We start from the raw sequence: 13721 nt of genomic DNA, 5'->3' as shown, positions 1-13721 counted from the left end.
AACATTATCAACAACATCATGACAATAATCAGGATGAGACAAGGTGTGTTGAATATATATATATATATATATATATATATATATATATATATATATATATATATATATATATATATGTGTGTGTGTGTGTGTGTGTACATATATATATATATATATATATATATATATATATATATATATATATATATATATATATATATATATATATATAAACACTTAGGTGCCTCAAAATACCTATAACCCAACTCCTTCAATACACCTACTAACTAAAAAAAACTCCACTTGTCAACATCTATTTTCAAAATGTCTACTAGTCCTCCTTCATACACACTTAGTTCAAGATCAATGAATTCACCACTGTGATAAATTTTGAGTTTCGAATATTCGTCCATTTTACCTATTGAAATAGGTCACATAATTACATTTAGCCCTAATACAATGACAAAACAACAACACAAAGCCCTAAAAACATGAAAAACCCTAAATCTACACAAAGCCCTAAGTGTTGCCCTAATAAAGTCATAGAACAACAACACAAACAACAATGCAAAGCCCTAAAAGTTTCCCTAATACAATTATGAATACATGCAAACATTACTAACATGTATTAGGAATTTCGTCTTCAATCCTTCACTTCCTTGATATTTCCAGCCTCTACGCCTTCAATCGCATGCTCAATCGCCTTCATTGTTGTTCAATCGTTGTAGGGTTCCTTCATTTGAGACTATTTTTTCTGAAAAGTACAATACATTTTGGTTGCTATATTAAGTGTTATATCCACTTCATCACGTTACATGCTACCTGGAAGCTATTTTCTGACTTTGACTAATGACCACAATCGGAAGGACAAACGTGACTTTATTTCAAAAGTTAAAGGACCAATGTGACACGATTTATAATTAAGGGGACCAAAATGAGCCCAATGATATAGTTAAGGGACACAAAAGAGTATTTTGCCTAAAGAAATCTATGAATTTCCAACTAAGATGGAAAGATAAAACACACTTATTCAAGAAGGTGAGGCATTAAGTGAAAGTGAAGAATGATTCTCAAATATTGAAATTAATCTAAAAAATTATGCCTTTAATAAACATCTTAGATTCAAAAAATGGTATCAACAATTTGGTCCAAAACTTGACTCCAAAGATACAAAAGTTGTTAATGACTTTCATGATAGATCGAGGAAGAAAATATCATAGATAAGCTCAAAGAATTGATCGAACTTCTTAAATATGAAGAAAATATCATAGAAGAAAAATCAGATACATTTGAAGAATCAATATCTAAAACATCACCACCAGCAACTTCGTTTGAAAAAACTGTAACAATGTAAGAAGAATCTTTTAAAGAATAGTCATATGTGGAGTATGTTCCTTCATATGAGAATTTTGTAACGACATATGAAGAATCAATTGGAGAAGCATCTGGATCATCGACCAAAGATTCATCACATAACTCACTTAAAGATTCTCATAAAGGTCATTATAAGGAATTAAACGAAGACATATATTTTTGTCTTAAAGCTACTTATGATTATGATTAAGACTATAAGGTAAGCTTGTGTAAAATATATGTTTGTAGGTTATTGATTTAAGGCGATGTAAAAGTTTTGCTCATTGTTTCTTGAGCTTAACTTGTGTAAAAGCTTTGTTTGAAAGGTTCTTAGCCTAAGCCCATGTAAAAAAACTCTCTCTCTCTCTCTCTCTCTCTCTCTCTCTCTCTCCCTCTCTCTGTTGTGTGTGTGAGTAGATGGTATAAGGGTAGAATGTATTTTTCTTCGCTCTATTTTTCTCTTATGCAACAAAAAAATACTCGTGTCATGACTTTTGTAAAGATTAATAAATTATTTTGAGATGGACATCCTACTAAATAATTGTAGGTTTGAATCTGCGTCATTACACTTATTAATCTTAAGTGAAAAACTAATTATCAAAAGAGAAAAAATGATTAAATCTAAAGAATATAGATTACTCATAGGAGAAGTAACATAAATATAAAATAGACAGACTGAGAAAAAAGAATGAAGCAAATAATTCATAAATCTTAACTCAGTTGACAAAATTGATAGTGTTATGTTGAACACCATTATAAGAGTTCGAAAAGTAAACTTAACGGTTGTGTGTATGACGATGATACAATTTAAAAAGTTTTAAGAGAAAAGAATAAGACATGTGAGTTTATTTAGTTTTTTTAATTTACGAATTTTGTTTTTATATTTTTAAATAGTTGATTAATTGCTTATAGGGGTGAAAATAGGTTGGGCTGAGATAAGTTTTGTCAAGCCTAGGTTTACCTTGTCAAAAAAACCGAAGTCTAAGCTTGCTTTGTAGCCTGTCGTAGGCTTATTTTTAGGTCTGAACTTGACCTATTAGCCTACATAAAAGTCTATTTGTTTTAGACATATATAAATAAACAATTAATATAATGTTTAAATAGACTAACTAACTAAAAAACCAAGAGACTAAAAATTTATTTGCACTGAATTATTTTAACTTACCTATTAGTATAAGTTTTATGAGACTATTGTTTAAGAGAACTTATGAAAATAATGTTCATAAGGTGTTTTCATCTTATTTTCACAAGTTCTTCAAAATAACCAAGTTTTATTTATGTATTTTAATTCAACGTACAAAACTAATGATAATAAAAAAATTATTCAGATTTATTTAAATAGACCGGTCTGATAGGATTAAAAAACTATTTTTTGGACCTTAAGCTCTGTTTGGCAAACCATATTTTGAGTTTATAGCTTATAAGCTCGTATGACAATAAAAGACCTGTTTGGTAACAGTCTTTTCATCACGAGCTTATAACTTATTGAGTAATGCTAACATGTGCCATAAGGGCATAGGTTAAGAAACCTACAAATAGAAAGTTTGTATTGAAAAAATTAATTAATTAATTAATTCTAAATATTTAATAAAAGCAGTGCACAATTTTCAAGAAAAACATTTCTACATTTAGTTCTTAACATGTGCCCTTAGGGCACACATTAGCATTACCCTAACTTATTTTACTAACTTATAACTTATTTTTCAGACGCTATGTTAAATAGCGTTTTAGTTTATAGCTTATAGCTTATCATTTTTTCTTCCATTAGTACCCTTATAAATTTTAATTATTTTAAATATGTATTTAATTATTAATTAATAAATGTCTTTTCATGTCATTTTACATTTATCAGCTAGTTAAACCGTTAATTTCACCAAACACTTTAATTAGCTTATCAGTTATCAGTCATCATCCATCAGCTATAAGTTATAAGCTATCAGCCATCAACTATAAGCTATCAGTCATCAGCTATAAGCTAACTTATCACTCAACCGCCAATTTTACCAAACAGAACCTTAGGCCTAACTTTTTAACTAAATAAATTTATAAAAAGTTTAAATTTTTCTATTTAAAAAATATGTGGCCTAACTTTAACCTGCATAGACTAGGTAGACTCCTACTATCAACGAGAACTATATCCACCCTTAATTGCTTATAATATAAAAAGTTACTAGTACAAGTGGTACAAAAAATTAATGAAGTGTATGGGAAGGAAATAGTTGCTTTTAAATGATCTATTCTATCTGTCTATTATTCTAACCTTATCTGTTACTATCCTTGAAAAGCACCCAACAGATGCTTAAATGCCTGCACATTACACTCACGCACACGCCATTTCACACTACTACCTTATCACATATCTATCGGTAATCTCTTTCTCTCCACTGAATTTCATGCTTTTCTTTTTCTACCATTTCTAAATCTACCGTTTTCAACAATTCCGAGCTTTACTCTCTGTATTTTCTTCTCCGGTGATTTGATTATCGTTTTTACCCCTTTTATTCTTCTCTCACCACCTAAATCAACACTAAATTTGTGCAATTTCTAATTTTGTGTGCTACTCTGTTTATGTTTGTTTATGAATTTTGATTCACCAAATCTCTAATGTTGGATACCATTTAATTTTTCATCCCCACTAACTGTTTGATAAAATGCATATCTTGTGTTTGAATCAATGTTGCATGAAATGAAAACTTGTTGCCCATTTGCTTGCTAATGCTGTATAGTCTTTTTTATATAGAAGGAGATCGGTACTCGGTAGGGATGATATTAGATTTAATTGAATGCATTTGATAACATGTTTCTTTTTCTTCATACAGAGTTAAAGATGGCTCCTTTTACAATTTCGACATTGCCTTCTTTAAATATTGGCCATTTTCGAAAGCCTTGTAATAGGATTCTTCCAATTCGCTGCTCCACGGCTGCTTCTCCTTCCTCGGTTTCTATCCGATCAAAAGCTGTTCACTTTGATTTGAAGACATACTGGACTTCCCTAATGGTGCAGATCAATCAGAAGCTTGATGAAGCAATTCCAGTTCAATTTCCTCAAAAGATATATGAAGCTATGAGGTATTCTTCCCTTGCTAAAGGCGCCAAGCGAGCCCCACCTGTTATGTGCATCTCTGCTTGTGAACTCTTTGGAGGCAGCCGCCTTGCTGCCTTCCCCACTGCCTGTGCCCTTGAAATGGTAATCTTCTTTCTATACTCTTCTATTTTAATTTTATTGTAGTGCATTATGTTTTTAGGTTTTTTTTTTATGCTAAGACACTCGCCATAGATTGGTCTATTCATTCTCACCAATTTATTTTCTTAGGTTTTGAGCTGCTAGAGTTTTATATTTATCTATCAAATAAATTAGTTGCATGTTTAGTTGAAGAATTGATCGATTGCTAGCTGTTTTTGCTTTTTGTTAAAATAGTCCCTAAATTGACCGTTTGATGATTCTGTTAAGAATGATTGTAATAATACCTTGATTGTTTCTTTGATTACATGTGTTTGGAATTCCTTAATGGACACAATGAGATTTATGAAGTGTTTATATGCACTTCTCATAAATAATTAATAATAATGATGACGATGATAAATTGTTCGAATGTTAAAACTTATATTTTTGTTGCAAGCAGGTTCATGCTGCTTCATTGATACATGACGATCTTCCCTGTATGGATGACTCCTCATCACGCCGTGGCCAGCCCTCAAACCATACTATCTATGGTGTTGACATGGCAATTCTGGCGGGTGATGCATTATTTCCCCTTGGATTTCAACACATTGTTTCACATACTCCCACTGACCTTGTACCTGAGCCCCGTCTACTTCGTGTGATTGCTGAAATGGCCCGCTCTGTGGGCTCTACTGGTATGGCTGCAGGGCAGTTCTTGGACCTTGAAGGGGGTCCAAATGCAGTTGGATTTATACAAGATAAAAAGTTTGGTGAAATGGGGGAGTGTTCTGCAGTGTGTGGAGGTTTGTTGGCCGGTGCCAAAGATGATGAGATAGAGAGACTGAGGAGGTATGGTAGAGCTGTTGGAGTATTGTATGCAGTTGTGGATGATATTTTGGAAGAGAGATTGAAACCTGAGGGAGATAAAGATAGAAAAAACAAAGGGAAGAGTTATGTAGGCGTTTATGGGGTTGAAAAAGCAACAGAGATGGCTGAAGAACTGAGAGCAAAGGCTATGGAGGAATTGGATGGATTTGAGAAGTATGGAGATCAAGTGTTGCCTCTATACAGTTTCGTGAATTATGCTATTGATAGAAGCTTCAATGTTGATGACGCTAGTGGATGACAGATTCTAGAAAATTAACCACATATAGTTCTTTGATGGATTTGAGTCCTTAAGAATCGATTCTTGCAGTTTAGAAATTTAGAGCTTATAGAAAGTATAATTGATTAATTAAGAGAGTAAGGTCTGAACTGTTTTTAGACTGAGAGAATCAAAGCGCATGTTTGGAATGGCGGTGAGTTTGTCTGAATTATGGTGAGCCACCGTGATCTTGGTAGAATGATGATACCGGAATTTTGCCGAACTCGCTGTTCATCCAACTCTGCAGGTGTTTAGAGGAGTACAGGAGCAGGAATGGATAACAAACTGGACCTGTCCTATTCTCTAGGCTTTGCTAGAAGAGAAGCAGTTGTGCAAAATTAGATTTCATATGTATTTATATAATATACAATTTTTATAGACTTTCAGATATAACTACAATACTTTCAACCCTAATTGGTTAACTCTCACAATTTTTATTTTGAGGGGAGGATTTTGAAAGAAAAAAAAGAAAGAAAGAAGTTAAAGAAATATTATGGAGAGTTCAGTTTTTTTCATAATACAAAATCATTTTAATTTGGATGAATTAAAAAATGTATTGGAGAATGATTTTGAAGATTTAGAAATTTTTTTAAAAATCTTTTTCATATTTTTATAATATTCTTGAAATTAAATATATAATAATTATGAGTTTATTTATTATTCTTTATAAAGTTAGTTTATTTTTAATAAGAAAGAAGATTTCTCTTTATTTTCTTTACTTTTTTTCTCCAAACTCTCGAATAGGAGTTTAAGCATTTTCTTCTTCTTTATAAAACATTGTTGAAATTGTAAATAAAAAAACAGTGTTGAAAAACATTACAAATAATCATAACAATGCAAGTAACATCCAACTGTGGGATGTATTAAGAGGATTTCAAAAGATTTTATACGACTTGATAAAAAATAAAAAAAAAATTATGTGACAAAATATTAGTGTGATATTTGATTAAAATTTTTCTTTAATTTAAATAAATCTGGTTGTAATTAATTAGGATAATATGTATTTTTTAAATTGATCATGAAAATTATGTAATTTTCAATTAGAATTGTTGCAAGTAAAAAATATTTTATTTTTTTATGGATTTTGTATAATAAATTAGATTTCAAAGAGTTTTGTGGGGTTTTTTAATGGTTGTTAGTAAGAAAATGTATTTCATCATTTTATTTATTTATTTATGTTTTTACATCTCCCCCATCTTCGTTCATACTCATATTTGTTTATATTTTGATTTTTTTTCCAATATTTTTCTTATCCTTTTTATTAGCTATTTTTTTTAATAAAGACAAGTTATTGAATAAATAAAAAAAATAAAAAAACAGAGACATAAAATTTAACTCATTAAAAAATTAGCAAAAACGATATTTGAACATGTTCAATCAAACCCTTATAAAATTTTCAAAATCACAAATAAAAAGTGAATTCCACCAAGTGTCATAATCAACATAAAAACCGCAATTACACATGCATTTTCTTCTATGAAATTGTGAAATATTTTAAGTCTAAAGAACCATATAGTGTGTAAAGTATTCTTCTCTTTAATAAAAAGATACTAATGAACTATATGTTGGAACATACATATTATTTTGGTGAATCAATGGAGAAAAGTGATAATTAGAGAAGATGAAGTGAGAAAATAATAGAGAGAATAATAAAGTGGACATGTTCCCCTTGAAAGAAGTAGATTCCATTCAGATCAATAGTTTAACATGATAAATGTGTCTATCAAATTTATTTTTGTCATTTTGAAACTTAATATCATTAATTATGTGCCAAAATTTTCAAAGAATTATTATGATGAGAGTCATGACCATATTCTTGGAGATATTATCGAAGACACTTTTTCACGAGTCTCTTGAGGTTGTAGTTTCTTTATATGATGATGAATCTCCAAACGATCTCTCTGATGTTGAACTTTCAAAGATTATTCTTGATGAAACCTATTCATTATTTCTTCTTTCAAAGATTCTACTAGATGAAGTTTCTTCAAATATTCTACTAGATAAAGCTTCTCCATTATTTTTGTTGGATGATCATTCATTTATTAATGTAGGGGTGGCAAACAGAAATGTCCTCCCCGTTTAGCCTCGTCCTACAAAAGCCAGCAAGAAAACGGGGCGGGGAGGACATAGATGAGGGTGCGGGCCTAAAACCTTGACCCGCACCGCAAAAAGTGAGGGCGGGACGGACTAAGCCCGCGGGCACTGCACTTTCTAAGCCTAAAAATACAAAAATTTATGTGAATATATGTGCCTGCAAAAACCTGCATAAAAAACGGGATCGGACGGTCACATTAGAGGGTGAGAACCTAAAACTTTGGCCCTCCCCGCACTTAAGTTGGGGGAAAACGGGCATGCCCAGCGGGTGGGGTCCATTTTGCCACCCCTAATTTATTGTGATCGTTCTTTTAAAAGACACCTCTTATGTTGATCGTTCAAGTATTTATTCTAATGATGACTCTTCTAATGTTCTTGAATTTATTCCTTCATCTTTTAACAACATGATTAATTTTCCAAGTTTCTCAATGATCTCCTTCTTCTTGGATTTTTCTTGATACTCAACAAAAATACTATTATCTTTCCAATCGACGATTGAATCAGATTTTCCCCCTATTCTTGAATCTAATATTTTTGTTAGATATGATTTTTTATCACAACCCCTAATGTTTCCAATATTTTAACCATCTATTAAGATGGCTTTCATATTCATTTGGTATTTCATCTTCCTAGACACATATGTCCATTCTCTCTTGTTTGATCTTGGAAAATCTTTGTGGATCATTTCAATAAAGTCTCACACTTCCTTGGCTGAATTACAATTCAAAACAGAAAAGTACTCTTTGGTGCTTAGAGCACTCATCATTAAGTACTTAACTATAAAACAAAATTTTACTTTTCTCTTCTTTTCTTTGGTCCAACTAAAATCAGGTTTATTTACTACATAATTATTGACACAATAAATAGGAGTAAACATACTCTTAATTATAAATGCTTCATCATTCAAAGTTTTTAGCTTCCATGAATATTTTCATTCTAACATTTCATATGTCAAACCTTTCACCAACAAAAAGTGGAGGTGAATTTAGGAAAGTCTTCAAGAGTTAGTCACCCATGCCACTTGTTGGACAAGTGACTCCAAACAAAAAAGATGGGGAGTGAATTGTGGAGGTTTGAAAAATAAAGTCCAATTAAAAATTCTTTGATATATGAAAGCGTTTAAACAATTTTGTAATACAAACAAAGAATGTGCAATGGAATAAATAAAGAATCACAAATCATAGTAAATAATGGCAATATAAAGATATAAAGGTCGAGAGAATTGCAACAAAATCTATATAAGTTCGACCTACACTTGGCCTACTTCTCTCCTTAAGAATTTCTTTTTGAGAGTTTTCACTATATTAGATGCACAATCAACAACCTCTACTTCTACCTATTAGGGGTTACTTTAACACAGATAATATGTATGAGTTCTTATATAGTTATGGTCTTTTTGAAGAGAAGTTTTAAAAGAGGAAGAATATTGTATTTCAAGTTTTTAATGACCATGCATATAGAAGAATTAAGCATACTCTATTACCTTTGTTACACAACTTACTTAATACTAGGTAACATATGCTATAAAACTTTAATCAATTAGAGCATCTCAAAGATAAGATTATGGATCTTACCAAAAATCACATATTCAACTATTTTGCCTTGTTGTTATTATGTGGAGAAACTTCTCTTCTCGTAGGAGTGTAATAAGAGAGCATATTTATTTAATTCGGTCATATGAATTGAAGAGTCATTATCGATATAATCTTTTGAATTCAAGTTATCAATCATGTCTGCATCACAATTTTATTTTTTTGACCTTTGGTACCCAATTATTTTTTGGTTCTTTGATGTTAGTGGAATACATATTATGAGCATACATATTTCTCATTTTACGTTCATATGCTCTTAATAAAAATGCGAAGGAGGATATCCTTGTTTGCTTTCATGACTCTTTTTAATCAAACTGAACCTAGCAATAGGGCCATCTTTATTGTAGTAATTGCATTTTAGGGTTTTTTCATTTATATATTGGTTTGTGTTGCAAATATTGCTTAAGGTTTTATTGTTATTCTTAGGTTCATAACCAAGACCAGACTTATTGTAATACGCCCTTTGATTACCTAACAAAAGATTGAAGTTATCTCTTCCTTTAGTGAATTTATCAAGTGTGTTTTGAATATCATCAACTTTTTTAAAAATATCACATTGATCACACTTGATAGATTCATCTACGACTTTGTGTGAAGAGGAAGAGTTTTGAATTAGACCATCTTCTTTCTTTCTGGGACTTCTATTTCTTTCAATAAGTTTTTGTTTTTCAATTTGAGGGAAAAAATAGAGTATGGGGAGATAGAGGCAATTTGTTATAATTTACTTGTTTCTTTAGTTAGCATTTTACAAATTCGAAACAAGTCTTGATAAAAAAAAAGTAAAAGATAACCTCGCCTTTTTCATGATTTGACATGAGACACGTGTTTGCTTCTTCCTTATAAGAGGAATTCACATCATTGTCATCCCAAGCTATGTAGGCTCCCTTAACTTCTTTGTGGGTTTCTTGGATCTTCTCTGATTCTGGTTTCTTCTTTGCTTTTGAGGATAGTTTGATCTTATGTTCCCTTCCTTTATGCATTGGTGGTATGTGGGAATGAATGAGGTTTTTTTTTTCATTTTGCTCCTAGAAACTTGAAATTTATTTTTCGTGCCTTAGGAACTCCTTGAAATTTTGAAACATGAGTTTCATGTATTTATTAATCTTGATTTAACAATCTTCATCTTCTAATTACATATCTTTGATGTTAGTAGGTTTTAGTGCAATACTTTTCCTCTTCTTCTTGTCCCCTTCCTCATTATCAGTATGTTTTTCCAGCTCTATCTTAAGTTCCTACAATTTTTCAAAAAGAGTATGCATGTCCATGGTAGCTAAATCCCTAGATTTATAAATTGCAGTGACTTTATGGGTAAAATGTGTTTGCATTCGACTTATGCACTCTTCATATTTCATTCTGAAAAGTTCGTACCCATGGGTTAATGTGACCAACCATACCCTTTTTACCTTAGTAGTTCCTTCATGGGTAATTTGGTGGATGTTCCACATTTATTTTGTAGTGTCGCAATGAGAAAATCGCTATAACTCAACAAGACCGAGAGCGATAATGATGAAAGTTTTTGTTTTCAAACTACACTGCATATTTTCTTTATCATCTTTGGTCCAATCCTTTTCAGATTTGTTTAATAAAGAACCATTAACTTCAGGTGTAGGAACAAATGAGCCTTCCTTCACAGCTTTTAAAATACCATGATTTATCCAATTGATGAAGAATTGCATCTTCTCTTTCCACAAACTATACCCTTCTCCATTAAAGGATATGAGTTTGTTTAGAGAATAGCTCGAAGTCATTTCCTCCTAGGACGACTATTCTTTAACAAGAGTTACGCTTTGATGTGACTTGTTGGATAATTGACTCCAAGCACATGAGGGGGTGAATTGTGGTGTTCAAAATTCGTGATTAATATAAAAATTTTCTTACTTAAAACAACAATGTGTGTTAGTATTAAAAAGTTAGAGAGAAAAGCAGCGGAAAGGAATAAATAATAAAGTAAATGTCAAAATTTATTAAAGAGATGACACCAAGATTTATATAGGTTCAGCCAAATGTTGGCCTACTGCTGTCCCCAAGAGATCTTCTTAAAATTTATAATAATAATCTTGAGCTTTTACAGGTTATGCGTATGAACCTTCGTTACAAGCGAATCGAGAGATTTTACACTAGCTTGTTCCCCAACCAAACAAGGGTTTTTCCACTAGTTAAACGCACGAGCCAAGTAGAGATTTAACCGATTAATTTCAATAACTGAACATGACTTTTACAAGTTAAGTTCAAGAACCAAGCACAAATTTTCATTGGCTTATCTCAAGACATTAAGACAACTTTAGTGCAGACAAAATATAAAAGAGAGAGGTGCTAGCTAGATGAGGTTTCATTATAATCATTTTCAATGGAGTCAGAATCAGAGCCTTGGTCTGCAAGGTTTGCCCAATTTTTTTTAAAAGAGTCGTATCTTTAGCCACTCTATTAGAAATTATTGTGTTTTGAGGGTCTACTTCTTGAGTATGAGTGTTTGTGCTTTTGTTAACATCTAAAGGAGATGCATATACAAACTCAGATGTAGAGGAGGAATTGCCATCATCTTGATTGTTACTAGTGTACGTGCATCCGAACAATATTGGTAGGTTTAGCTCTGGTATGTTTTTTCCTGCTTGTGATAGGTAGATTGGGTGATTGCATATAGGCATTAGTTTCTTGAATGTCAAGGCATTGACTGAGCTCCATATTTTTATAGTACAATGTCATTATTGACATTTGTGGTAAGATTAATGTATTTCTTAGTGGCTGCATAACAATGTCATTATTGACATTTGTGGTAAGATTAATGTATTTCTTAGTGGCTGCATAACAATGGTTTCTTCCTGCAGTTGCTCAAGAATATGTTCATTGGGTGTAGGATTTTGTATAGGTTGAGTTTCCACGTCAGTTATGTCATCATCATTAGGGATTTGATTCTTACTATTGTCAGTCGTGTTCAAGCCAACAAGGATTCTCTTATCATTGGAAACTTGGAAGACTTGTTTTCCCGTGTCAGTAATAGTTTGGTTCAAAAGTCTCTTTCAGCTATCCTATCCATGTCCAATGAAATTGCAATTGGGGAAATTTTCAAACATGTTCTCATTATCCATGTCCAAAAAGACATATCTAGAACTTTCCACCAACACCCTTTGATTGGTGTTTTTTTCCAGATCCATTTCAACTAGAACTCTCATAAAGTGATCAAATTTTCTATCAAAGTGGCTTGTTATTGAACTAGCATACGCAGATTGGAGTTTCAAGATTGCGTCCTATAATAAACAATATTTTTGGCCTTCAGTATTCTTTAGCAAGACAGTATAGGAGTTCTATTCAAACTAATTTTTCTTTTAAAATATTTTTAAAAATATTCTTTGTAATTTTTGAAAATAAAAATATATATTACTATGAAAAGTAATTTAAAAAACTAGGGTTAAATATGCAATACCCCCTGTAATATAGGTGAAATTCGCTTTATCCCTGTAAAAAAAATAATTTTAGATCACTCCCTTGAAATGTTAAAATCTATGTCTTTTGTCTCCTAAGTGCACAAATTTCCCCTGTAATATATTTTTTAGTTTACTCCCCAAATTCAGTATTTAATTTGTACGTTTAAGGAGGAATCCAAAAAAAAATATATTACAGGGAAATAATCCAAACAAAAATATTACAGGAGGTAAAACAAAAATCGCCAACATTACATAGAGATAAAGTGATATTAACCAAAAAAAACTAAAAGAAATGAATCCAGAGTTGAGTCTAAAGAGTTAGTAAACAATCAAAATGATGTAGCAGTTCTTTACATAGAAAGATCGAATAAGGCTTTGTTTGGCAAGCTTTATTTTGAGCTTATAGCTTATAGACTCGTATGATAATAAAAGATATGTTTAATAGCAGTCTTTTTATCACGAGCTTATAGCTTATTTTACTAATTTATAGTTTATTTTTTAGACGTTATTTTAAATAGCATTTTATTTTATAGCTTATAACTTATCATTTTTTTCTTTCCTTACTACCGTTATAAGTTTTAATTATTTTTAATATTTAATATCTTTACAAAATTATAGAAAAAATATTCAATCACTAAAATAACATTCTATTAAAAATTACTTAACCAAATTTTCTTTTCAAACTTTATTAAAAAAATTCATTATAAATTTCTTTTGGTAAAAAATGGTAATACTATAAAATTTATATTTAAAAAAAAAAACTGAAATAAACTGACCCTATATATAATCAGATGGTTGAGGTTAAGTGGTTAAATATTAATTTTATTTAAGAGAAATTATTTGAAACAATTCATATATTCACAACAAGAAAACTCTATATATACACCACTTCTCTTAGAAGTTACAAAACCTGTGTGTGGGAGAATTTAGAGGGCATTGAAACTTGAAAGCCATGGTTTGGTTCTTAAACCAAC

General features: G+C 31.1%; 2 protein-coding genes across 4 annotated transcripts in view; both read left to right on the top strand.

Moving 5' to 3' along the window:
• The first annotated feature begins 3549 nt into the window (after positions 1–3549).
• Positions 3550–6070, top strand: LOC131602960 (heterodimeric geranylgeranyl pyrophosphate synthase small subunit, chloroplastic). Of its 2 annotated transcripts, none has more exons than XM_058875188.1 (3): positions 3550–3698; positions 4152–4519; positions 4956–6070. In XM_058875188.1, exons 2-3 carry the CDS (start codon positions 4160–4162, stop codon positions 5619–5621), a joined length of 1026 nt encoding a protein of 341 aa, XP_058731171.1. In that variant the 5' UTR covers positions 3550–3698; positions 4152–4159; the 3' UTR covers positions 5622–6070. The 2 variants fall into 2 exon arrangements, with proteins under 2 accessions (XP_058731171.1, XP_058731172.1); XM_058875189.1 differs by lacking the exon at positions 3550–3698 and adding an exon at positions 3786–3803.
• A 7522-nt stretch (positions 6071–13592) lies between these two features.
• LOC131602961 (purple acid phosphatase 8-like) overlaps positions 13593–13721 on the top strand; it is a 12405-nt gene continuing 12276 nt past the window's right edge. The window contains exon 1 of one of the 2 annotated variants that reach the window (XM_058875191.1): positions 13593–13721. This exon is cut by the window's right edge and continues 185 nt beyond it. In XM_058875191.1, the coding sequence (XP_058731174.1) occupies positions 13700–13721 (22 nt within the window). In that variant the 5' untranslated portion in view covers positions 13593–13699. The other variant, XM_058875190.1, reaches the window with a different exon arrangement.

This window comes from Vicia villosa, linkage group LG5 (genome assembly GCF_029867415.1).
Source record: "Vicia villosa cultivar HV-30 ecotype Madison, WI linkage group LG5, Vvil1.0, whole genome shotgun sequence".
Taxonomy (NCBI): Eukaryota; Viridiplantae; Streptophyta; class Magnoliopsida; order Fabales; family Fabaceae; genus Vicia; species Vicia villosa.
Note: the sequence above shows the minus strand (reverse complement) of the source record. Positions and strands in the feature narration are given on the sequence as shown.